The 27210-nt window shown below is 45.5% G+C and overlaps 1 protein-coding gene across 5 annotated transcripts in view; it reads left to right on the plus strand.

Moving 5' to 3' along the window:
- LOC138299052 (zinc finger protein 419-like) overlaps positions 1-27210 on the plus strand; it is a 233787-nt gene that overhangs the window by 179207 nt on the left and 27370 nt on the right. For all 5 annotated transcript variants that reach the window (XM_069237005.1, XM_069237014.1, XM_069237032.1 and 2 more), the window contains 2 exons: positions 18779-18892; positions 23642-23749. In XM_069237005.1, the coding sequence (XP_069093106.1) occupies positions 18779-18892; positions 23642-23749 (222 nt within the window). The remainder of the gene's footprint in view (positions 1-18778; positions 18893-23641; positions 23750-27210) is intronic.

Genomic DNA, 27210 nt, shown 5'->3' on the forward strand with positions numbered 1-27210 from the left:
TCGCTTCTCTTAATAAGCTTTTCTGGAACCCAAAAGTCATCATAAAAACATAAAATATATCATATGCACTACCACTGGGTATCTAATATCCTGCTGAGCCAAGGCTCTAGCATGTTCTCCAATTCTTACTTTTAAAGGTCGAATTGTACTATCGACATAATATCTCCTACACTTACAAAACAAAACATAGGCCACAAAAGGAGTATGCTTTGAGGGAGTTCATTATGTCAACCAGATGTGGGGGGGATAGTGATTTGAAGGCTGGCCATTGCAGGATTCCACATGATAGAAATTAAGCAGGGGTTGGGCATTTTCTCAACTCTGGGGACCTTAACAAGTTTGACAGCAAGTTATGCATTGATAACACCCAAATTATGAATAATTAATGTAACAGGGTGGAATACAAGTGAAACCATGCCCCAGCAGCATACTTGCTTTAGAGCTATTTAAAGCTGAGCATGCTGGACTCTCCCAAAATCATTGTTAGCATCACAAATTGATGCAGTGGTTGGTGTGAATGAGCCAAGGCCATACCAGACCCCTGCCATTTGATGCGGAGGGCACACAGCAGTCTGTAAAAAGTGTCAACCCTAACCAGAAAGCAGCAACTGCACACAAAGCAGGAATATAAGAAACTACCCTGGCATACTCAAAACTGATTGTAGTGCAGCCATTTATCACCAGTTACTTCTCACATTCTGATTGCCTGCTGAAAATCTAGGGCCAGATGTAGTAAAGGTTTTTCCCCATTCTGTGTCTATGGGAAAAAGTGTTTGTACATATGGCCCCTAGTGTTTATCTACATATTTCAAATACTACTTATGCTTTCCCTTGACTTTGGTTAAAAAAAAAAAAAGGCAGACTATGGATTTCGTAGAAATCTCCCACACCTGTTGTTCAGCCACAAGTCTCCTTTCAATGTACAGGACTAATGATGCTTTACTTCTCTGGGTCTATTCTCTGCGCGTTTAGCGATGGGTCTGGGAGTGGACTCTTTATTCACCCACCTCACATCCCAATATTTGTTTGAACATAAAACTGGTTCTATAAAATGTGCCTTACAAAGACATCCAAACATCACTCACCTTACCCATGTGGCTGTGCTGACCAAAATATTAAACCTACCTAAAGTCTGTCCTTTCATTTGACTTCTCAATTTGCTTTCATCTTTGGTGTTCTGACTTAGGCAGCAGTAAATAAAAAACAAACATTGGCAACGTCAGTAAGTTTCATCTCTGCAAAATCTATTGGCTTTTTCAATGTTTTTTACACATCGCACAGCAGTTGAGTTGCTGTGCAACATAGCTTAAAAGAAAATCGCAATGACATGGCCAATATTGTCCATGTCATAGCCCTTTTATTTTAGTTTAAGCCATAATGCACAGCAGTTCAACTGTTCTGCCATATGGAAATAAAACATTGACAATGTTAATAGAATTTGCATAGGTGAAGCCTATTATATGTGGCGATAATTGAACATCGAGCCACATGAGTGTAACTGCAGAGAGACTGTAAAGTAACAAGTAGTGTCCAACAAGTCGTGTATGGGTGCACCGTTAAGCAGGAGAATCATGTGCGACTGGAGTAATGAACATAGGTATGTATGAACACATGATGTTTGCTGATTACAAAAGAGGTTCAAGTACATATTTGTGGTCCATTATACGCTGATTGTTAAGAACACAGGTTCATGCACAAGCAACAACTGCCGTTCTCGACACAGAGGAGGATTTCCATTCCTAAACACCAAGGCTTGTGCATATACAATGCATATGTTGATGCACTCATGCACGGGATGATTAAGGTGCTATACCATAAAAATGCCCGCACCTAAACTGAGGACCAAGAATATGTAATTCTATTGCAGAAAAACGACTGTATGTACTTGTAATTGCATTGCTGCACACTAATGCAAGTGCACACACAACAGTACAACAGACTGACATGCATACATTGCCGCTGCTGCACAGTGAGGGCCATCGACCTGACTGCAGTGCCTCTCAGAGTCATATGCGTAATTGCACTGCTGGATGCCTGGCTGCATGCACACAATTCAGTTGCTGCAGAGAGCGGCTCGCAGGCATGATTCCATTGCTGCAGACTGAAAACTGTAGCATAGAACCATGCAATAAAATGTAATTACTGCATGGGGCTTGGGTGTGCCACAGCAAACAACGCCCCAAAGGAGGGAAGCAAGACTATGGGGAGAAGAGAAGCCGGCCTGCAGATGCACTCTTGTGGAGTGTTTGTTCGTAAATGAAAAAAAAGTACTTGCAGAGTGAGTAGCTAGTGGAAGGACACTTGGTCCATGCTCCATGGCATGAATGGCAAAGCAGAGTAGGAAGTGAAAGCAGACGACATGCTGGCCAAGGAGAAGCAATCAAATTAGTGACATTGAAATCAACAAATCTTAAGTTCAGGTAAGTATTGGGCGGGTTCTAAGCCCGTTTCAAGATTTCTTTATTTTTTAACAAAAAATTTCTCAAGCACAGCACAAGCACTGTGCAGGAGAAACCTAAAAACACGTCCAGAACTGTGTGTAGGAACTGTGCCTGGTCAATGTTCTTAATTCACTCTCAGTACTGGTTGCTGGTGAAATTATTTAATTGTTATGCCCCAGATACCAGCGGCCTTTTATCATTCTAGCCTAGGCAGGGTTGAGATTTGGAGCCAGTGGAAGGAGACATGCTCTCTAAAGTTTCCTGCTAGAGACACCCTGCTTCAGACATAATCCTCAAGGAAAATGAGCGGTTACAGCAACACCTCAGCTTTCTTCCCACTGGTAGTTGAACAATTAGGGTACCCAGGCCTAGAAACAAGATGGTAGCCTTCAGGCCCCAGGCTGATGATAACAGCATGGTAAGAATATGAATGCACCAATGATGCTGAAATTAGAGCATTAGGACACTACCAAAGCCAATACGCATGGAGGGGCACTGGATGGGTTTACTGGTGAGTGGTAGCCAGTGGCGTTCCCCCATATGGCTCTCGTCTGCAAGGAGCCTGCAGCGGCAGACTGAAGGTCTGGCTGACAGAGGCTGTGGGTGGTGAAATACTGGTTGAGCAAGCAGAGAGAGGGCGTTCCTGTGCAGGAAGTGGCAGAGCCCTAATTTAACAATTTGGGACAGATGCAAGGCAAGAATGGGCAGCATCACAGAGCACAACAGGGCCTCCATCAACAAAGTGGTAATCAAAGCCTTAGTGCTGAAAAATACTTGAACACACTCCAACTGGACAGAGACAAGGCCGGGAAGACAGAGAGGGCATTGGGTGAGAGGGCACAGCACAGACAGGATTTTGCGTGAAAAAGGCCACTTCTATTGATACAGGCACACATCACACCTTTTCCTAGGCATTCTGCCTTATAAAACTGAAGCCTCACTATAGAAAATGCGTCACTGATAAGTCATCCTACCACCAACCCCCAAATGTCCCCCTCACATAACCTAACCCCGTAACCATCTACATCCTACTGTAAATGAATTTCTGCATTTAACCTCCTCTACTGCTTACCAATAGATCTGTTAACATACAAGTAACCTAGTTCCTCCCCACCGAAGCTACCCCTTCAAGTATCATAAATAAATCCAGTCTCAGATCTTAGTACTCCAATGTAATATGTATCAGGTGTCCAAGTATTCCATAAGACTTTATTCGTCCTCTTCAGATTTGATCCAAAGGCATCCAAAATGTGACTCACATAGCCATATAGGTCATGTGCTCCTTAACTTCATACAGATCATGTAGCCAACACGTGTTTCGTTGTAATTGCAATGTGATGAGGACTTTGTCAGGGCTATAACAAACACATGATATATAAACCATTAACTCAAAATCCACAACACATTTGTAACTTCTGTCTCATGACTTCCTTATAGTGCCCCAAATTATCGTAACATACACCAAGAAAACATGAAATATCTGAAATATCCAGGAAGTGAAGATCTTGAAGTGGAAGAGGAAAGGGATAAAAAGAGAGAAGTCTTCTGTCACCAACTGTGAAAGTCCTCATGCCGCATATGCGTAAATGTGTGAATTAAACCTCGAGTAATCTAGGTCTACACCTCAACATGAGCGGTTATTTTCTTACCAGTTCCTCTGTAAAATCAGTAAAGTATGTGGGAATCTAAAACCATAAACTGATGCCGAGTTCAGCTTCTACGAGAAAAACAACATAGCCATGAGCACAAGAGGTCCCATAGAAAAATAACCAAGTGTCAAGACCCACTCCATTATATTCCTACTGAAAATCACAGCAGTTCAAATTTAGGGGAAATTCTGACTCCATCCTGTGTGGTAAACGCATGTATAACGTCTTCCAGTTAAAAGACCTAGAATAAAGGTTGTATTTGTTTCAACGCTATTACCATGCCCCCGTCCCTTTCAATAATATTATCACATTAATCTGAAATGTAGTCATGAAATCACTATATCCTCACCCGTTTACTACCTGTAAGATTGCAAAAATCCCACAACAGTGAGTCCATACCTCACACGTAAATGTAGAGAGGAGGCACTCCTTTGTAGTTTCCCATCGATGTGTTAGCCCAGCGCCATCTTGTTTCTATTAATTATATCAACCTGGCTACCACATAGGACCACAGACAACCTGTTCCATGTCTTCCGCCAGAATGAGACGGCGGACTTAAGTATACCCAACCATGAGTTTAGCCATGAGAAGTGGCAGCCAAATTGATATTCCCATGTCTATATACCATTATTTAGCCCTTTCAATTCAAAACATAGTTGCACATTGGCAATAGAAAAGAGCACCGCCCGTTGTTCCAAAGGATCATATGTAGGAGCGAAACAAAGAGTGAAATCAGTCTATTCCATTAAATAGAAGCTAAAGTTATGAAAATTGATTCTGCAGAACAATTTTCCATTGGTACAGGCTGTCATGCAAACTTTGGATAATCATCACAGCAACAATTTCGATACAATTGCTAAATAGGTGATCCTGTCCAGCTAAAACTGGATAGGACCAGAACGAGCGTATGTTATGTACCCAAGAAATATTGTAGTTCATGATCACAACCAAAGCCCCATTCAACAGAATATAAACGCATAATCCAGCAGGCTTCACATTGTCTAAGACGCAATTCACATAGCTCTTGTAACAATAAGTTTACCACCGTCTCAAGTTCATGATATCAGCCCAGCTCCAGTCCGCCCTCCTCACTTCTGTAGCTGCCCCAAATCAGAATAAACGTGTCACTATATTTCCTTTGCTGGCTTCCCTTAATCGCTTGATCACTTCCTTAAAGGCCGCTAGCAGCTGAAAATCTTGTCACCTAGACCAACTTTGTGCAAAAATACCTCCTCTGGTACTCTCCTCTGTAATAGCTCGCAGCCAGTCCCTCCAGTATACCATGCAGAAAGATTTTAGAGGATAAGCTTGCAACATCACCCTCTTACTCAAAGCCCCCCGTCTGTCTTAGACTCATGTAACAAGATCACCAACACACTTTGCTTCTTGCAACATTGGCCAGGTCACTCCATGACATCCCCTCCCTCCCAACAATTCAGACACCTGAAGGGCCCCAAGAACGTCCATACCATCAGAGTGGTAAATAAATCTGGCTCATAGGTAACCCTGCAAACTGCTGAGAGAATCTGAATCACCCTGGGAAAACATCTGCCATGTCCACTTCCTTGACCTGCCCTTTCAAGATCCGCCTACCCAGCTCTCCTGCATAAGGGGTATAGTCCCACGGCAACTTACCCATAAACGCTATGCCTGCCACCTAGCCTGCAATGGTAACCCTCTATAGCCCTTTCTCCTTCAGAGCCAAAATAAACTGTACCACATCCTCTGTTCTCTGCCACCCGGTGCTCTACCCAAGCCCCTGATTCCAGGTGTTCCCCCCCACAGCCTGTATATAAGACCTCCTCATCCGCTCCCCCAGTGACCCTACCATCAGTTGTACCACCCCCTGTTGCGTATGGTCCAAAGCTCCTCTGGCACTGGTGTGTGGACTATGTCCATCTCTGTGGCCGGCCCATGCAATCGTTCTCACTGTGAATGAGGCAAAGCTTCTCTGATGTCATTGTCCACTCCCGGAAGGTGCCATGCTTAAAACAGTACATCATGCCGCAAGCAGTTCAGCTCAAAAGCATGTGACAACTTAAGCACATGAGCATCCCTGACCGAGTGCCTGTTCACACTTCACACCACTGACATATGATTGATGCAAAACAGCCCTACTTGTAAGCCAATTCCGACCCTCCCATAAGTTGTTCACTACCACCAGTAGAAAAAATTCAAAAAATGCAATACTCCTACCCTCTGCATCTAATCTGCCAGCCACTCTTCTCCACACCACCATCCCCCAAGTACAAAATGAAACCTATGCCTCCTGCAGCATTCGAGAAAATCTTCACATCCCTTTCTGTCTCGTTGAGACCGAGCAACTGAAAGCCATTAAGAGAGTCCAAAGAAAATCATCGCACCCTTCAGTCCTCTTTTACTATTGCAGTCAAAAGCAAGTAATGATAAGATAGCTTCAGGCCTAACACTGGTAAACCTAGCCTCCTCCAAAAACATTCTACCCGCCCGCCCCATTGTACAAGCAAAATTAAAATGACCTAGTAGCACTTGCACTTCCTTTACTTGTACTTTGTCGTTCATCAGCGTGGCATCCCACAGCAACTGCAGTGTCAACGTTTTGTCTGTTGATAGCTGCACTTCCATTGCCACCGAATCAACTTTGATCCCCAAAAACTTCAGCATTGTACTGGATTGTACCGGTACCCACTGTCTTATGCGGTATCAGTGGGACCACCATGTTTCCCATGAGCTCCTGAAAACTTACCAGCAGCCGATATACAAAGAAAAGTTAATCACAACATTGTGGGTGAATTTGCCCCTTCTCCTTCTTAGGCACAATCCCAATAGTTGATAACAGGACTAAATCATCATTAGGCTAAGTGCAACTAGCCCTACCATCCTGCCTGCCTCCATTTCTTTTTGTAATTTGTCATGCACCACCTGTTTGTGCTCCCTTGCGGATTTTACGTTATCCACCCACCGTTCTTACGCAAGGCTCTTCACACCCCAGTTTAAAACCTCAATGAATCCTGTCCTGCAATACCTTGGCTTCTTCCTGGTCTTATACCTGCAGCCAGTTCTCCAAGCTTTGCAGACGAACCGGTGTATGAGCTGTATCCCCCCCACCCCTCAGATCTTTGTGCCCTTCATCCCCCTCTGTAACCTGACTGTTGCGCAGGCTGTGCATGTGTACCTTGCAGTAAATGAGCGCATCTTCTGGCACATTGTGAGCATTCATGCTTGAACTTGCAGTACCCCATTGTGCAGAGCCCTTTGATAAAGTCCCAGCATACCCCCGCCCTCTTGGCTCTTTGTTGTTATCGCCAACTCCCATCTCGTGGGACAGCCATGAAAGGCCTGATACACTATATGCAAACGGCTAGCCGTAAAAATGGCTTTCCCTCATTCCTGTGGCCCCATAGTGTGTTGCCATCCCTACTTTACCTCCCAGTCCAGTGCTCTACTGGCTTGTCACTCGTTGTCATACTGCACCCATGCATACCTCCAAAGGGACGCTCCACTGCGCAAACTTCTCACAGTACACACTTGCATCTATCAAGAATGCGGCCATCAAACTCTTGATTGTCATTGGCAACCCAGGGGCTCTTAGACAACTTTTATTCCTCTTCTTTCGACACCTCAGTAGCCCACAGTTCCCGATGCTGCAATGTGAACCTTTCTACATTTTCCCTCTTCCATGTCTTTTCTTTCACTAAGAGCATCATATGTGCCCACAAAGGCTTTGTCTGCCTTGCCTCTTTGTCCTCCCTCCAACGTGCTACAGCTAGCCTAAACCCCTTCGCCTGTTCTGAGGGTGCCTGCTACTCTTCCACAACCATCTCACCTTCACCTCTACCCACACTTGACTCCATTCCCTCTTTTCATCTTGTCCCCTTCTGTACACCACCCTTTATTTTACCTTCCTGCATCAGTATGTCTGTGCCAACCCCTGCATCCGTCACACCTCTGTGATTCCGTGCTGCTGGAAACCACCTGCTTGTCTGCCATAACCTCCAACACAATATGCACAAAAAGGTTACCCACCCACCCCTTTCATATTTGGATGGCAGCATCTTGCTTCCGCCTCCAAAGGCACAGCACCATCCACTATCTCCCCTTCCTCCAAGCCATCTTCCACATAGTCTATCATTGTATGTTCAGTATCCTCATCTTCCATCGTCAAGCTGTGCTTCGCTCGCTCATGCCACTGTTGACTCCCTTTATGTAGGGTTGCAGCGGTAAGGCCGATATGGTCCCTTACAGGCACTGCAGTCCAACTTGGTTGCTCATCTGGAGCAGGCAGTCTTGACCTGTACAATTGTTTGCATGACGCTGGTCTTAACCTTCACGTCTGATGTACTGACGAGGCCTTACTGGACCGTCTTCAGTCAGCAAGCACCATGGCCCACAAACTCGTCTGTCTGGCCGCACCGTACCCTGTCTTCTCTTCCCCTCGAGGTACCTGGGCCACACTGTGCTCTCCCATCAGCCACCTCGTTTTCCCTTGCAGCTTGAACAGGAGAGGATAGGTCTGGTTCAGTGGCCACTTTAACCCCTGTCCTAATACTCGATCTTACTTCTGACCTCCAAAGTGACCCTCTCTGAACCCTTGTCCATCAGGAACCTCAGCTCTGCCTGGGATGCCTCCCCCTGAATGATAGCCTCCCTGAAAAAACACTGCCTACATCTCCCGCTAATGATCCCTTCTCAGTATGACCTCCCTTAGACTCCAATAACTCCCTCGTGCCTTACTCCACTCAACTGCCAACCATGCCTCACCCCTCCGGAAGCTCATCTTCCCCACCACCCTCTATGTGGTCAGCAATCCAAGCGCCATCCCCCACACCCCACCTCCTGTTCTTTACCCCCCTCCGCCGTCCTCTCAAGAAGACGTGTGCTGCCACCTAGGCATGCATGCCTCCACCAGCCTTCACCTTTAACTCTGCCTCTGCTGAAATTGGGAGCGCCCATACTCTCTCCACACTAACGTGTTTTGTCATGTTCCTCACTCCGTGGGCTTCTGCCATGCAGATGCCACCGCACACCATTGCGCTTTGGCCATGCACTGTTGCAGGCCCCACCATGACCCCACTGTCAGGCGTCACTCAACTGCCAGAGGTTACACCAGTTCATGAGCTGCCCTTCCTGCCTATAAGTGCTGTCAGTGCCACTCACGGCACTCATAAGCGGCCCCTTGGAGGCCTCTTACTTGCTGCCACCTTTTTTGTGCTGTTTCACTGTGGGGAACAGGCCCATACTACCGCCGCCACCCTGTCAGAGGCTCAATGAACCGGACAGCCAAAGCCCTCCAGCCTGCCCTCCACCCGTAAATCTAGGTGCCTGCCTCACGCAGTAAGCGCTCCATCTACATCACCTTCTGATCTTCAATGAGTCCTCCCAACTACCTCCTTGCCTCAAAAAACATTTTTAGTTCAAATGTATTCCTTCCCTAGCACCTACCAGCCATCAGGTTATCTAACACAAAATGGCTGCAGGTAGCCCAAATTGCCCAAAGGCACCCCATGGTACAGCCCAACTGTAGCCCAAACCCTGCACACTCCTAGTCAGCTGCTCCCAAAGCCCTTTTGGTACCGCATAGGAGAGAAAGGAATGCTGCAGGCCAGACAACAAATAGTGGCAGCTATTAACAAAGCATTTAAAAAGTTACCCATAAAAGGCCCAGAGAAATATGGTGATGACAGCAGCAGGAAGAGAAAATAGTCTCTCGTGGAAACTCAGTTGAGCCCTTACCAGCGGGAGTCAGCAAGATGCTTTGTAGGACACATCATGCAACCAGAGATAAGCCCTGGGAGTGGGCACCATTCCCTGTCTTTGAAACAGTGGAAGAGTGTCCCGACTGGCATAACACTATCCAGCAGCTCAGAAACATGGGTTGAGCCCTATAATGATGATAAATTGATATACTGAGTCCATCAGTAAGAAATCTGTGCACTGCGCAGCAGGGCCCACATGAGAGACAAGGTGCTGCACACAGCAGAGGAGCGGCTGAGGTTGGACAAGAAAGTGTTACCTCAGTATTTTAAAGAAATAAGCCAACAGGGTGAACAGACATAGGGTGTATATGAGGTTGCAACTACCTAACTAGCTCCAAACCCCAATGGTAAGCTGTCCGGTGAGCTTTGTCACCTGTGGCACAACGACCTCCTTCTGAAGATGACCGAGGGTTTCAGATAAGGAAAGGAGACAAGGGGGTGATGGGGCTGGGCAATATGGCAGCTTGGTAACACGCTCCATGAGCTCGCCCCCGGGTGTGTCAAATGCAATATTAAGCAGAGTTCTGAAACCCCTTGTCAGTACATTGTTGTCGACAAGGCCATTCAGGTTGGTAGCAGACTTCTGACTTAACGGCTGGCGTGAACTATTGTAATGGTGGCCATGAGGCAGTTATCGAGAATGGGCAGTATACTGTTGGGCCTAGCACTTTCTTGTTGTACCTGTATGGTTGGTGTCCAGATTTGTGCTGGGGGAGACCGGCAGTTCTTAGACGCAGTGGCTTGCGCATCCCAAACTGAAATCTGCCTCAGCCCTTGGGCGCTCTCCAGTCCAGCAGCTGCCTTCTGCAGGGGGCTAGCATACTTTAGGGCCTGGTGACCCACCTCCGCTGGGCGCACCTGGACCGGTGCCTTTCATGGCAGGCCTCTCTTTCGATTGCCGACGCCACTGCTGATATGAGAGCACCCCCCTGAGAACCAAGGCACTGTGCGGGGGTGTGGAGTGAAATTGAGTGACCCTTTGTCACAAGGCTGCTCCCCCTTAGGTCTCTGAACTTTGGGCCTACCTGTGTCACCACCATTGCCTCCACCTGGGACAGTGTAACTTGCTGAGGTCTGTAATTGTGAGTGGGCTGCCCCATGCCACGTCGGCTGCTCACTCTGGGATGAGCTGAGCCCTATGACCTCAATCCTCCAATACATTTTCCTATGGCTTTCATCAATGGATAGCATAATACTGAGGGACCGACTGGCTTGACCCTGATGGCACTGGTTCGCTATCGTAAGGTGGGCAAAGGGGCACATGTTGCAATTGGGAGTACGAGGATTGGGAGGGCCTCAGTGGACATACCTCATGGGGTGCTCCACCATCCCTGCTTGAACATTGCGTCTGGTGCCCCTTGTGTGACTCGCCCCGCCTCTCCTTGTGCACCTTTGACACCCTTACAGCCGTTAAAGTGGGTAGACGCTGATTTATTACCCCCATCACACGGTGCCTGCGAACGCATCCACCTTGGGATCAGTTTGGGATTGGCTCCTAGCCCCTTCTTTTCACTGGCACATATACGGTCTGGCTTGATGTTGGTGTGCTTGCTCCCACCTCATCCCAACATGGTGGCCACCACAGGTAGGAGAGAGGCTTCAGTGCATAACATGCTTCCGCGCTTCACTCCCCTCACTACCAGGGAGCCTGCGCCGGGCACGCAGACACCCCAACAGGCGACTTTGACAAATGGGGCGGACCAGGACTCGCCCCCCCCCATCCCCCACCCCCTTCAGTGACACAAGCATTTCTCGCCTCCCTGATTGATTCCCTTAAGGCAGGCATACAGGAGCTCCAGTGGGACTTGTCTCAAGACCTGAAGGAGGTACAACAGGATCTGAGTTCCATGGGAGATAGAGTGTCTCCATTAGTAGACAGTGAACAGGTCAGGGGTAAGGAGGTGGAGATGCTGCAGCAGGTGGTTCTCTGCCTACAGGAACATTAGGCTGTACTCCAGCCCCATGTAGAGGACCTAGAAAACACATCTCGACGCAGTAACATCTGCCTGCGAGGGGTCCCGGTGGATGCTGAGGGAGCAGACATCCAGAGCGACATCCAGGTGCTGTTTCACTTCACCCTTGGCTGCACAGAAGACACCATCTTGCAGCTTGACAGGGTCTATCCGGGACAGGGGGCACTGCAAGACCCCTGGATATCCTGCCATTTATTTATGACTTTCAGGTAAAGGAAGAAATCCTTTAAAAAAAGCCAGAAGCTTGCATCCCCTCCAATTTAAGGGACATAAATTGTCGCTTTTCCAAGACAAAGACATTGCAGTGCTCACCCTCAAATGATGCAGAGACTTTAAACCTGTCACCGAATTCCTATGATCCAATGAGATCTTGTGCGGATGGGGGCATCCTTTTCGGCTCGTTTTCCGATTGGAGGGCCAACATCACCAACTCAAAAGGCTTGATGAGGCCTGCCATCTCCTGGGTATGCAGGGAGAGTCTCTCTCTCACTCTTCGGCAGGATCCCCTTGGGCTCCCCCCCACATCAGTCCCCTTGATAGAAAGTGTCGAAACTGAAAAAGGCATTCCTTCCCTGGCCCAAAAGAAACCACACAGGAGTGCCTAGCTGTGTTGGATAAGTTGTCTTCCAAAACAAGCAATGTCTCTATATGACTTTACAGAACTTCTGACACCCGGCTCATTTATATTGCTCAGCTGTGGAGGGGGGGGGGTCCTTCCTCTAAAGACATGAACCGCGGCTGCAGGGGAATGTCCTTGCTCTCTTGCTTCCAGGATGCTACTCATCACTTGCCAATTCGGCTCACGCATGGTCTGCTGTTCAACATTGTTAATGGACCTTTGTTTAGCATTGTTTGTTTGTTTTGTTTGGAGTATATGTGTTACTCCCTCCTCTTATGGCCAGCACCTGCACTGCAATGCATCTACCTGTAGGGGCTCCAGAGATGCCACTCCCTGACTTTCCCTGTTCCCTGCAGTGGGAGGGTTCCTAGCTGGGTTATCCTTACCACTGCCTTTATGAGCTCACGGTATGGATGTCAAACTCATCCACCTTAGTGAGAGGGGCTAAAATAACCAGACCAAGTGAGTTGCAGTTTTATCCCTTATGGAGCAAAGAGGCACTGACGTCTGCCTTCTTCAGGAGACACGCCTGCTAACCAGGGATGAATAAAGGATGAGGTCCCTTTGGTTCCCCCGAGAGTATTGGTCCTCGGGCCCGCAATAAAGGGCGAGTGGCATTAGTGCTTTCAACCACCTTTCTGGGGGAGGTGGTGAGTAAGTTGGCAGAGATCGATCCCCCGTCAGATGCTATTGGGGTATCTTCTAGCAACGATTGCCTCCCTTTATGCCTCGAACGATCAGCGGGAACAATTTATCGAAGGATCTTTAACACAGATATTGCAATCACCTGATGCAGCCATACTGGTGGGGGGACCTAAACCTTGTTATGCACAATGACATCTACAGGTCAGGCCAATGTTTTGACCAAACAGGGGCACTCTCTGCAGGAAAGCTAAGGGGGTTACAAGATTGTGGCTTAAATGAAGTATGGAGCTAACTCCATCCTGCTCCTAAGGGTTACGCATTCTCCTCCGCAGCCCACACAACGTATACCTGTATTAATTACTACCTATCCTCCCCCACATTGCAAACTCTTGTTGCAGTTGTGTGTGTTGCTCTTTATTGGACCAAGCCCCCCTCACTTTGGCTAATACTTAAAAGTTTAGCACAGGGTAATGCGCCCTTTGGTTTAACCGCATGCTGAATGGCCCTTGACGCTTTTCGAGAGGTGGCTATTTCTTCAGTGCGATGACAAGCTCCTCATCACAGAGATTTTCACGCTGCTTGCTCAAGTGCCCTTACATGACAAAATTTAGGGACAGAAGAGGTGAGAAGTTGAACTAGGCCAAACATTCACCCTCAAAGACTGGGAAGAGATCTATTATAGAACAAAGCACACTGTACATAATATGGTTAGCACGAAAGTGGCCTACAAAATAGACTCATGTTGGTACCTCATTCCTGCCCGCATTCAGAAGTGGTGCCGGAGAGGGACTGTGGAGGGACGGGTACTTTACTGCATCTACTTTGGCACTTCCCAAAGTTGGGCAGGTGCTGGGGGAAGTACTGGCTGATTTAGGCAAGGCTTTTAACTCCCAAGTCCCGAGATTTACCGCATATACCGTTCTCGGGCTCTCTAACAAGTTGTCAAACGCATTAAAGTAGATGAGAGGGAGACATATGGCACTGGCTTTCTGCGCCGCTCACCAGGCTGAACTTTCCATATGGGCCTGCGACAAAGCTCCTGAGTATACAGCTTGGTTGCATAAGTTGTGGTACATTTTGGGAATGGAGAAACTGCCTTTGGCAACAGAGTCAAAACAAGATAACCCACCAAGAGCTGTGGGCTTCCTTCATTAACATTCTCGCTACTGAAATCAGTGAGTTGGCTTGCCCGAAATATCTTCGGCAGTTGCATTTGATCCCACCTTCGCCCTCACCTACTGAATTGGCTACCGACGCCTGGCACTAGGGTGTAGGGCTCATGAACCTCTCCATCAGCCCCGAAAGGATTGCTGGAAGGCAGCGGATTTGTAGAGTAGTATCTTATGCAGGGGGTTGGAGGGAGCGGCTGTTTTATAGGGATACATTGGTTTATGCTGTTTGCTTGCTTTCCCGTACACGAACGGCCTGTGGCTGTGGTCAAAAGCTGTGTATGTCGATTGCCTTTCTGGGTGGCTAACTCTAATAAACAGTTCATTCAGAAGCAAACAAAAAATGACATGCTGGAATATAGAGGCACAAGAGGTGAAAAGTGAAGTGCAAAAACACACCTGAGCGATGTGAACAGAACATACCAATGGACTGACTTCCAGAGTTAGATACACTGTCAACTAAGCCTCAGCAAACTATGTTTAAAAAAGTCCAAGGTCAAAATGTGCCAGATTGCACTAGGTTTGCAGCCTGACAAGCCGAGATGGGAGCTAGTTCACTCGAGTACCATCCCAACACGTACAGACAGTGTAGACAAACTCTATTTAAATTCCACAGGCCATTACAGGCACCAAGTCAGTCCTGGAAAAACAGATCAACTCGGCTGCATTGGACTTAAGCTTGTTAAGAGCTGATCATAAAAAAACCTGCAATAAGGATGTCCCAAATGGTGCCTGATGTAGCTGATCGTGTCCCTTAATTAGTTGAAAATGAAAATTGATGGTGCAGATATACTGAGGATTACACTTCTGATCTATCTAGCTGAGGATGCTAAAAGGCATATCCCACAGTAGGCAAAATGGGCATCAGTGGCCTCCGTTAATATAGAGAAAACATTTGATGCCCTAGACTGGGGATTTCTCAAAGCAGTGCTGTGAAACACTGGTTTCAGTAAAAACAAGTTGAAGTGGGTGCAGTCGCTATACGTGGCTCCCACAGCTCACCTCTGATAAAACGATATCTGACCTGACCTCAGCTTTTGCAGCAGAGGACAAGACAGGCCTGCCTACTGTCACAGCTGCTATTTGTGTTGGCAAAGGAACCCTTGGCGTGTCAGGTGAGCAGTTTGGGACAGAGGTGAGTGGTTACATACATGCAATCTCGCTATACTCAGATGACATGCTCCAGTAAACGGGTAATGCAAGGGAGGGCCTTCATTGCTATTTAGCGAATTGGACAGAGTTACATTTTTTGTGTTCTCTATTACTGAGACAGGTGATACAGCTATAAGTCAGTCTATGAAACAGCAGATGGGCTGTGTTGGAGAGGTTGTGGTCAATATGGTGATGTTTTGCATATGTGGTGGATGTGTCCCAGGTTACAATCATTCGGTGTTTCAGTGCCACCTTGCCCTCTGGTAGCGGTTGGCCGCAATGCACGCTGTGCTCTTCTGTGGGCTGGTGTTGCCGAGGCGCCCAGTGTGAGTTCTCTGGTCGATGTTGTTGTGCATTTAGAGATGTCAAGGACAGGCCCCATTGCGCTTTGCCTTTCCAGAGCTGCTGTTGATTTTTGTTTGCAGTGTGGATGTCATTGCAGGGAATCCTCACCCGTGCTCGAGCTGTGAGCCACAGACAGGTTGTATCTGGTCACCTGTCAGCCACCAGCAGGAATAAAGCAGTTCACTACAGCTGCCCGATGACCCCGAACGAGGCCGTTTGTATTTTTAAAGTTTACGTGACACTGTTTACAGGGCAGAGTGACTTGTGACTAAAGAATCGCTTACAGTTGTTACAATTCTACTCTATGCGCCTCAGGGGTACCGGAAGATAACGAAACATGCTGCAAATAATGTGCCGTGAGGTATTGATTCCAAGTAGTTCAGGTATATATGGCATTTACACCCCTTTCACTCTTTTTCCTTTAGTTCTTTGCGCCTGAGTAACTATATGAGTCATGTTGTGAGAACCACATTTTCCAAACCTTGAATTTTCATTTTACATATCCTTGTTCTACGTGTGATCTTTCAATGGGTCCAACAGAACAACTAACTCCCAACTACAAGACCCAGAATGCACTCCTGTGGCTTATGAAATCTCAAGACTAGAAACAAATTGTCCTTGTGGCATGGACTCATATTGTAACCCAATTTCTGACCCACAGAGGTCTTTGTTTTGTGCTGTTTAAGTCTGGAGTGGCAAGATCGTCCTCCACTTCAAAAAGCAAAGACACTGCAAGTCAGAACACATTTTGCCCGGGCCCACAAATTTCCTAGGTCTGTCAGTGAGTGGCTCATTTAGTCTAGGTTTTTGTAAGCACCCCAAACAGCAAAGTTGAGCATTACAAAACATCCTACAAAGAGGTGCATACGCTTGGCTGTAGGCTGGCTTGATGAGTTGAACGCTCACCGCCGAAACTTGCTGTGAATTTCATGTCTCGAGTTTTACTTCATCTAGGTGAAAGGAGACAAACTGAGTATCAGTAAGATTGCATAATAACAGCACCTGTAATTTACAGAGCTCGGGAGTAAAGTATGAAGCTTGTTCGGCGGGTTAAGCTCCCTCAGGCAATATCTGACCACTGTAGCTCATGCACTCTCTTGACAGTTTCCAACTCCTTCAATGCACCCGGACTCGTTACTCCTCCATGGCTGTATTGTATCTTTTTGGGGGGAATTGTGTTAGCCAGAAACTCTAATGGTGGGACGGTGCAAGTTGCATTCTATTGTAATTAGCACCGCAGCCTTAAATTAGGATGCTAAATGGCAACATTTTCATTTTATGCTGGACATAGAGGAAGAAGGTACATGGAAGTGCTTTAGTTATAGGCAGACTACACTACCCTTGGGAACTTTGGAAGAGTGCTCATATCTAGCAACCAACTATGGCATTCTGGATCAAGCTTCCCCTGTCGGAGATAGGACGCATATCATTGTCTAAGATGGTACTGAATCCAAGGTTCCTCTACATTTGCAACTTCAGAGGGCTTTCTTCAAGTATCTGATAATGATACAGACGGATCTAATCTAGGGTGCAAGGTGACAACAGGTGGAATTAAATAACCTATACCTGCCTATAGATGCAAACTCGCTAGCCACTCCTGATTTTGAATACCACTAAATGATAGCACAGTTACAATGCTTGGTGTCCTGTTTGAGCTCCGGGCAGAATCAGAACTGGTAGACATATAAGAGGAACTTACACTTTTGGACATTAGCGAGTATTTAATTAACACACATATACATCGCTGAGGTCGGCTTCTGTTCTTCTTAAGATAGCAAAGTATTGCTGGAATTGCTGCCTAAGGAAGGGTGCAGGCAATGTGCCTTATGGTCCAGAGATGCCACTTTTGGAATTGCACTGTTTCTAGCAGGTGGTGGAAAGATGGGTCAGTACAGTGGGACACATATTTGACAAGGACACACCCAAGTAGCTTGTTGAGTTAAATAAGGCATATATCATCCCAGTAAATCAGTTCCTTATATATGCACTCCAAGCGAAAGCGGTTAAGCACTTCAGGGATTAGAATATTGGAGCTTGATGCAGATAAACCATTGGATATGCTCATTATATGGGGGTAAACATCACCAAATAATAGTCAGATTGTACTAAACCATCAGAAGAAGCCAGAACAGACCTTACCGCCCTGAAATCCAAATTGAAAGTTGACCTGAGTAAGGGTTTGTTAGATAAAGAATGGGCCCACATGGTGTGGGCATATCATAGGAGACAGTGTTATTGGGATACAAAAGTAGAGCACATCAGCAACTGGATTGGTAGGCAGATTCTCAGTCCGTTCCAAAGCTGTGGCCCTTGTGAAGAGAGTCAAATCCATGAGATGGAGATCACCACAGGTACAGAATTGCAGGAGATGGCGTGCTGAAGTACATAAATATGCACAAGCACAGGCAAGAGCACATATGCACACTGGTTAACAGGTTGGCAGTAGGGCTGAGCAGGGACAGTTCAATAAAGGCTAAGGCACACAGTTTGGACGAAAAACTGCCCTAGATTGACTTGTTACGTATTTTGATATGAATAGGTGAAGACATCATACCTAAGGGTATTGGATATGATCTCATACTGCCCATGAATAGTTAACATTTTGGTAAAAGTTCCAACCCTGCAGTATGCACTAATAAATGACTGGAAAACGTGTGAATGTGTTCCATTTATGTTACTTGGGGTTTGTTAATTTGGTTTCGGATATGCATAGCTAGTTGTGTCTGGTCTGACAATGCAGTGATTGCATGGACCGCATATGCTAGACTTATACAACTTTGTAATCTGATGTTTATATGTGATGTACTATGAGTGCAGTGAGACGTGGGTCGGTATGTAAGATGATATAACAAGAAATTCAATAAAGACCAATTAAAAACATAACTCCTGGCTAGGCTCAAAACCTTTATCCACCAAAGAGCTAATTGATTACTATAGTAGTCAACACATACTTTTTAATGTATTGCTCATCATAGAAGAAATGCCTTTGTTACTTTAAAACTAAAGTCAGTATTTAAAATTCAATCAACCATTTTTGCTTTATCCAACAGGATTATCGTCTGTTGGGACTGGCATCATTTCAAAGAGGGAGCATGAACAAGAAGACATATTTATGGATGATCAAGACTCACGAAGTGATGAAAGGAGTATTGGTTTGCACTCAGGTACATTAACCAAACCTTTGTATTATTATGTTGTTGTTAGGAATTAATAGTTTATTCATCTCAGCTTAGATATACTGGAGCCATTTCAGTAAAGTAGCTAGTGCAGCAGAAGATGATTGTCGGACCTTTGACGTCTCTGTTGTATTACAGCAAGTGACTTCACATGAGTTTTGACCCACGGACATCAAAGAAAATGGCACCACTGGCCTTTAGATTCTGGTAGATTTACAAAGTTTCTAAAAATATATTGTATACTACATGTAAAAGGAAAGGAAATAGCTTCCAAATCTGAATTAGCAGAGTAGTCACAGATGTGCATTTTCTAAACCTAACCAAAGCATACTTTCTTTTAACATCCAGATAATCATATTAATTAAATCACAAAAGTTCCACACAGCGAACTGGGGACAGCCACTACAATGTCTAGCTATCCCCATGTTAAATAAATTGAACATACTGTAGAGTTGGGTTGATTTTTTTTTATTTGTCAGTGATGCACCATTTCCTGTGGGAGAGATTATTCTGAGTTTTTAACTGCCCGTTATTATTCAGTTTAATACATTGTACACATTGACGCAATTACGGAGTAAAGTACAAGAAAACAAAGTATCCGCTTTATCCACTGTCATTGAAGGCAGAATGCAACCTTAGCCTTGGTTGGAAGAGCACCGAGGAAGAGAGTGTGTAGGGGGCAGTTTAAAAATGAACTTGCGGTTTATACTAATTACCATTTGATATTTAACTTGGCATTTCTCTGTAGCTTTGTAGAGAAAGTCCCCCAAGTGCAAATTCAGCAGCTGTTCCGGCCCTTTAATTGCCTTGATAGCTGTAGATTGCCCAGGCCTTCAGATTGAATCTGGAAAATAGTTAACATTACCCCCGCTTGCCAGTAGGCGTCGTCCTGCGGCTCCCCGCCGACGTTCCACTCCTGAAGTGACGTGTGGAGCAGCGTATGTGCGTCTCCCATGCACGCGGACATCAGTTCCTTCCTTTTCGTGTCTCCAGATGCAGACAAGGAGCTACCTCTTGTTCCTTTGTAGCATTGATATTTATTATTATTTGCTATTTATTTGTATTCATGTATTATTTGTATTTGCCTGTGCTTATTGCCTCTTTTCTCTTTTACCTTTTGTTAGTATTTAACTCTGTTAGTTCCATTCCGTTCCATTAACAGAACTCCTATGTTAAGGTTCTGTATTCTGTTGTGGAGCAGTTGGAGGCTGACTTTCATCTTGTTCAGTCGCTTCTTTGCCTGTGTTGGATCCCTCATTAAACCTTGCACTGGAATTATTTATCACGCTTCGCCTGTGAAGAATTTGTCTTTCATTACTCTACATCCTTCACAAGATAGTTTCCTACAAATTGTGCAGTGGAAATGTCACCCCCTGAAACCACAGGGTTCAAACTTTGTTTGGCTCATTGCAAACAAACGTCTGTGACAGATCCCGGTTAGATTTGTCTTCGGTGCTTGGAGTGGGAACGCGACTCGAAGACCTTTAGCAACTGCTGTTTGATGAATCCGAGGGCCCAAGTTACTGTCCCTTTCCCACAGCAGATCTTCATTGTGAGTGAGGTCCTCGGGTAAGTCCAAAAAAAAGCACTGGAAGTCCAAGTCCCTAACTTTTGAACTCCGGAGAAGGAGTGAGCACGTAAACGTGTCTCTCTCCCGAACTTGATCCTTAACGAACAGATTTCGACTTTTGCCCGGAAAACCCACATTTCTGTGTCCCTCGACGTGCCTTTGAGCAGACCCATGTGTTCAGCAAAGCTCTGCTGCGTTTCTTCTGCATGATGTCTCTCTCTAGCACGCATCTGAGCCCCAGGGAACCACAAGAACCTCGACCTGGAAAGCTCTGAGTTCGTACTCGAACCTCTGGATCCTTTTGAGGCCCCGCATTAGCTTCAATGATGATATTGGTTTTGACAGCACAACCCGCACCAGACCCTGGAGCATCAACCTCGATGACTATGCTGGACCACGAAGGCTAACAAATACGTTCTCCAGTTCCGGGCTGACGCCGGTTCCTCTTCGTCCGAGGCTGTACTCCGATCCCACTGGGCCGCAGGTTTCCGACAACCCTTTGGACTTTGATACACAACCTTTGCCTCAAGGAAGGGCCCAGATCATCCACAGTCATTGGGGCACAGATTCCGGTAGTGAGCATTATGACAAGGGAGAAAACTTGCTTAAACAAATACCGATGACAGCTGGTATGATGAGTTTTAAGATGCAAGTTGCCTAGATACTTCTCGAGTCACCAGGCTTATCCCTTCCTCGGGGGACAGTTTCCAAAGAAAGTGTATCGTTCGCAGTAGTGATGCAGATTTCCATGAGAGTGTGTATTACATAATTCAGCTAGTAAAACTGCATCTGTGGCCATTTCAATGTAAAATGTGCTTCCTGTAAATGAAAGTGTCCTATACACAGCATGCTTTAGTAATGTATGTTTAACAGTGTGCTCCAAAATGTACCACTGGCTAATACCATTCCCGTACTACACTGTGGCGCTTGGATTTTTCACAGTCCCTGTGATTTAAGTGATGTAACGTTGATGGCGGCACCCCCACTCTGAACAGTGCCCCAGCACCATTGCAGTGAGCTGCACCGGTTTGCGGCCAGGCAGCCTTCATTATGCCTCCCTTCAGCGCCAGCGCATTCACACTGAAAGGATGCGAGAAAGACAATTTCAGTTAACCGGCAGGGGAACATCACTGACCCCGACCCCTCAAGTATGGATGAACCATGGCGTGGTGCCGCGGTGCTAGTTGTGTATAATGTAGCTCCTAGAAGAATGAGAACTGGAGAACAACAGGCAATCTCAGCTGAGTGTAGTTATGTTCCAGCTGGCTTCGCTTTTTTTTTGGGGAAACATTTTGTCCGGTTTTTTATGCACACTGCACATGTTTACCCTGCTTAGGTATGCAAGGCTTTTCTGGTCTTTATTGCTCGTTAATGTGCGGAGTTCTGTATGTGGTCTGCGGGTCACATGATCGAGCAGGGCCGAGACCGCCTTGGTTCCTTCCAAGGTTGAACTCAAGCCCGTGCAAAAGAGTATTATTTACTTCCATTATGTACAGTGCTACACAATTACAAAAGTGCAGTGATTAACACAATTTAAAAGAAAGTCATTATTATTATTACGTTCATTTAAGTGTTGGTCACTCCTCATTTCCAGCAGTAGATTGCTTTGTCTTCCATTATTAATTAGTGGTTTTGTTTACATTGCTACATGTCTCTGAATATAGCCTATAAAATGCTGTGTTATTTCACAGCCATGCTCAGAGATGTGTATTTATTGATATGTGTAAAAAAATAAATTAGCCTAACCCAGTCAATATTTATAGTGCTACATGTTGCCTACCTACAGTTTGGGTTTGTAACTCGTTGATCTCCCCGGGTGTTTTACGATGCTAGCGTTCCTAGCAATTCTTTTTCTTGACACTTTCTTGCTCTATATTTGGGGCTTTAAGGTTTAAGGTCCATATTATGTTATTTTTTCTCAAACAGTTGTCTTTCTTCCTACAACCTTTTGCCTAAAGTACTTACACACTTATTATTTTTTTGCTATAATCTCATAATCGCCTTTCTGTAAATTGTATTTTTAAATGATTGAAACGACTTCACGTGTTAATGCTGTGTTTATCCCATTACGTTCAGTGTGTGCTGTGTTTCAGTCGTGTTATGGCATCTTTGACCTCTAGGCAAGGTTCAGGCAAAGTGAATGTGTATGGGTCTCTCTGCAATGCTGGTGGTATCTGAAAGGGTCCCTTGGAGACTCTACGTCGACTAAGGGTCCCTATGCAGGTGATATGCTTGGGTGATGTAAACAAATGGGTACTGTTATCAACTGGTCTAATCAAATTGCTTCTGTATAGTTCCAACCTACGTACGTGATTTAATGCAAGTTTAATCTTAAACTGTTTAAACCAGCCCATCTTGGTATGTGTCTGAATTTATTTTGCCTGTCTTTTCTGTTTTCCTTTGTTCCTTGGCCTTTATCTTATTTTGTAACATATACAGCCTGTACAATATACCTTTGGATTACTCCCTCTAAATCAGTCGTAATCTGAAGAAGTAGCCAATGATACTTTGAAGGTTTACGAATTACACATTTTTAACGCAATATACTTTTGTTAATTCAGAAGAATGTTTCAAGTACGTAATGGCTTCCTTTGGAACTTTCTCCCTGTCTATATTTACCATTTAAAGATGGGCTAATCACATTTATTCATGACTTCATTTCTACTTCCTAGTTTATTTGTCCCAGTTTACTTATTAGCTTACCATGTGGTACAGCCTTAATCTTTTACCAGGGTCAAGTTGTCGAGCTAGCATTATCCCATAATCATGTAAACGAATTTTCTTGATGTAAATACGACTATAATGGGATGATGTATTTTTTCAGAAATGTTTCCTTCTGTTCAGTTAATTACTTTATTGCACATAAGCCAAGATGTTCCCGGGCTACAAGAATTTACGGTATTTCATTTAGTTTGTTCTACACAGAGTGGCTGAAAATATCAGATAAGTATATGAGTAAAACATTCAGCAGAAAAGAGGAGGGGTGAACGCATGCGGTGGAGTGATCATGGCACATGAGTGACTCCATTCATTCCTAACTTGGTTTATTCTTCAGGGTCATAAATATCATACATAACAATATTCAGGTTTATTTAGAATGGTGAAACTTCAGATGCCACTGCCATCTTGAATGTTGTTTATTTTTTTAATTGTTTCCTTAAACACAGAACATGAGACCATCGAAGCAGCTGTTTCATTTGAACTAAATAAAGAGGAAGAGAATCATGGTTTGGGCTTGCGATGCTTTGAAAGAAGAGAAAACAAGAGGTTGCCTGGTGAGTTAACAGTCACTTTAGTAAAACACTTGGTCAGCACGCGTGTCTTCTTTCAGCAGCATCTGGTATGTTTACCTCTTTCAGTCCGCTGCAAATGGCCATGTTTAGACATTTACTTACTATCACACGTTTCTGTAAACGTCTCGTAGTCCTGCATCATGTCCCTCGCTATTTCTTGCTGGGTTGTTGTCCCTCACAGTGCTGCATGTGGGTAAGGTGCCAAATAGCTTTAGCCTAAAAACAGCATCAGCCCTCAACAAAGAAGTTCTGGCCTACCAGCCAACTTTTAACTTTAGCTGAGTCACTCCTCTGCAACATTGAAACGACTAGACTGGGTGCATATTATGCAAAACCGGGACGTGGTAAATATTGAGTCTGATGTATAGCCGCTTTGACAGGATACACCTGCTATTTTGCAGCGATACTGTGATAGCTCTTTCTTATAGTAAAAGCCTACCTTTGGACAGATGTTATCATGTCCATAAATCAGATTAGAAAACTCTTACAAAAATCATCTACACACTGTTGCAATACGTATCTGAATGCATATCTTGCTACATATACTGCAAAGATAATTTTAGGAAAACTGATTTGTGTCTTGCTGACAACAAGGGCAGCAGTTAATGAAACTCTGCCAGGTTCTCACTTCTCCCCAGACAGTAATTAAATCTTTGAACAATTGTGAACTATCTTTCCGGGAAGGTAGAAACGGCATTAGCCTGTTGGCAGGAAGGCAGAGAGATGTAATTACTGGCTGCGTAACCTTGAATGTCGGAGAGGCAATTTATGGCCATTACAGAGAACGACTAGGAGCCTTCCAGATTAGCATGTGTATGGTAAAAAGTGTTGTGATGTTAGTGTTGCCTTTAAAGCTTCTCTGTTCTTGGTCAGTATCTCTCTGCACACCACAGGAGGGGACACCAGCTCAGAATCAGCCCAGGTTGGTTTTCCGAGGTAGCTTCATTACACAAAAATGGCACTGGGAGAGAATTCAGTGTTCTGCACACTGACATAGGGATTTTGCCTTCTTAAGACATCACCATGGCAGGGTGTTCTGTGATTATTTGCAGTAAAAGCAAATCTGACCTGTCAGGATTGTGGGAATTTTCTTTGGAATGGGTTGTGACTTAGCACCAGTTACTGACACATTACAACTGTTAAAAAATCTTCCCACAGCCAGCTTCTTAGCTTAGGACTCAGCTGGACTTGGTGAAGATCAGAAGCAGAGGAATCCGCTGTCTCTTAAAGGAGAGGACTTCGGCCTTTTTTTTTCTAGCAACTTGTATTGAATGGCAGGAAAAGATTCTTCTAATCAGACCAACTGGCCTCCAGTAGCTTCGGGGTATAAAGAACAAAGAGGGATATAAAGGCTAGAGTTAGGGCTTCTCTGGACCAGAAGAGGAAGGGGTAGTTTTCCGTTGTGTCCCTTAGTTGGGAGGTGACTTGCAATTCAGAAGTTGGTTCATGCGGGTTCTAAAAAGTACTTCTAGGATGCCTTAGTGAAGATGGTACCAGTGTCTGCACTCTGGGATACCTGTGCCAAAAGACACTGATAATAGAACATTTACTTTTCACAGTGCAATATCTGGAAGGTACAACCTGCAGCATAATGAATGTCCATAGGATGGCAGAAGAACCACTTAATGGTCATGGTTACCTTTGACTGAAGCGGGTCGGTTGGCTGGAAAATTTAGCTGTTTCCTTACAGTTACCTGTAAATTACATCTGTGATAGTGAGTTGCCACAGGCCAAAGGGGAACATGGGGGTGTGATCACGAGGTTTACCAACCTCATATCTCCGTTAAAAACTGACCCTTAAATTAAGGTGAAGAGGCCCAAGAGAAGAGTTAAAGGTACAATGTGGGTTCAACCCTCAGTGATGAAGACGACTTCTGCCTAACATTGACACCATGTGGGCAGTTCCTACTGTATGGCTCATTCACCGCCCTTCCCTGCCCTCCTGCGGTCTGTTATTTGTTAATGTTTAACCAATGTTACTGAACTTGAAATGCTAACATTGCAGTGGAAAGGATGATGTAACACCTGAAAATGTCTGTTCTCTTCCAGTGGATCCTCATCAATAGTCATAAACACTGAATATTCCCGCCTTTGTGCGGGGACCCCGGAGCATATATAAAATACACACATATAAAGTATGAAATATGCACGAAAAAGATATATAGTTTTTTTTTTTTTATTCTTTACAAAATTACAATAAGAGAAAAGATATTTCAACCAAAACCCCAAAACTGGGCCTAGGGGAATAAGCAGTAGTAATCATCAGAGAAAAAGAGAAAAAACTACATTGAAAAACAATGGAGCATTCTTAGCCAATAGGCTGCATGAAGGTTAACACAGGAGAACCATAAAAACTTTGGCACCGTGCCTTTAAGACCCTGAGCACCTCCAGTATCCCACCATGCCTCAGAGGTGAAGGAGAGGTGACAGTTGGTTCACAGTTAGGTCAGTTCTTTTTTCCGGCTTCTTCTGAAAGGATCCTGGAGCATTGAGCTCTCAGTCTTTCTGAGTTTTTCTTAGAAAAATACTATAGAAAAGCGTTTTTTCCTACTTTACTCGACATCTAACATCATTGTCTGAGTCTGGAAGTTTTTTCCTGACTGAAAAATGCCTTCACATTTTGTGAAATGCCCTTCCTGTGGGAAGAAGAAGGCCCAGTCAGATCCACACACTCTCTGTATTGTCTGCTTGCCTCAGAGGCACTGCCCTGACACTTGCAAACACTGCAAGAACATGTCAAAGAGGACTCTGAAGGACAGGGAAAAGATCAGGCTTCATGGGCTTCACGAGAGGCAGAAAACATCATCCTCTTCGCTTCCCAGGCAGCCAACAAGCCACTCTCAGGAGAGACAGGCTAGATCGACGTCAGCAGGTAGGAAGATACCTGTTTGTTCCCCGTCTACGTCGTCGCTGCCACCATCTCACCGCCATAGATCGCCGATGACGGCGACACGACCGACGTCGAAGGATACGACGTCGAGGGAACATGGCCACCGCAGGGGTAGATCTCCGTCGACGGCAACCCACCGATCGACGTCGAGCCATCACCGGCGTGCCTATTCGCCGCTGAAGGCCTCGCACCCCTCGACGTCAAGAAAGACGACGTCGAAATCGCCCCAACGGCGAGAGCGAGGACATCCGCCGTCGGCTGCCCATCGCTCGGCGTCGAGGCACACGACGGCGAGCAGGCCTCGGTCCAGAGATCGCAGTTCGACGTCAAGACACTCAATGTCGAGACAGGAACAACCGGCGGCGCTCCCTTCAACGTCATTACGGCTGTCGATGCAGGTTTTACCTGTCTTGCAGGGAGCAGAGCATCGGCTTCCGCCAGCAGATAAGACCACTCCATCTCCAGTGGTCTCCATAAGAAGTGGTTCATCTCGGTCGAGAGCGGCATCGTCGGGGCATGTCTCACCCATCAATCTGTCACCAAGATGGTTGGA

Source organism: Pleurodeles waltl, chromosome 1_2, assembly GCF_031143425.1.
Source record: "Pleurodeles waltl isolate 20211129_DDA chromosome 1_2, aPleWal1.hap1.20221129, whole genome shotgun sequence".
Taxonomy (NCBI): Eukaryota; Metazoa; Chordata; class Amphibia; order Caudata; family Salamandridae; genus Pleurodeles; species Pleurodeles waltl.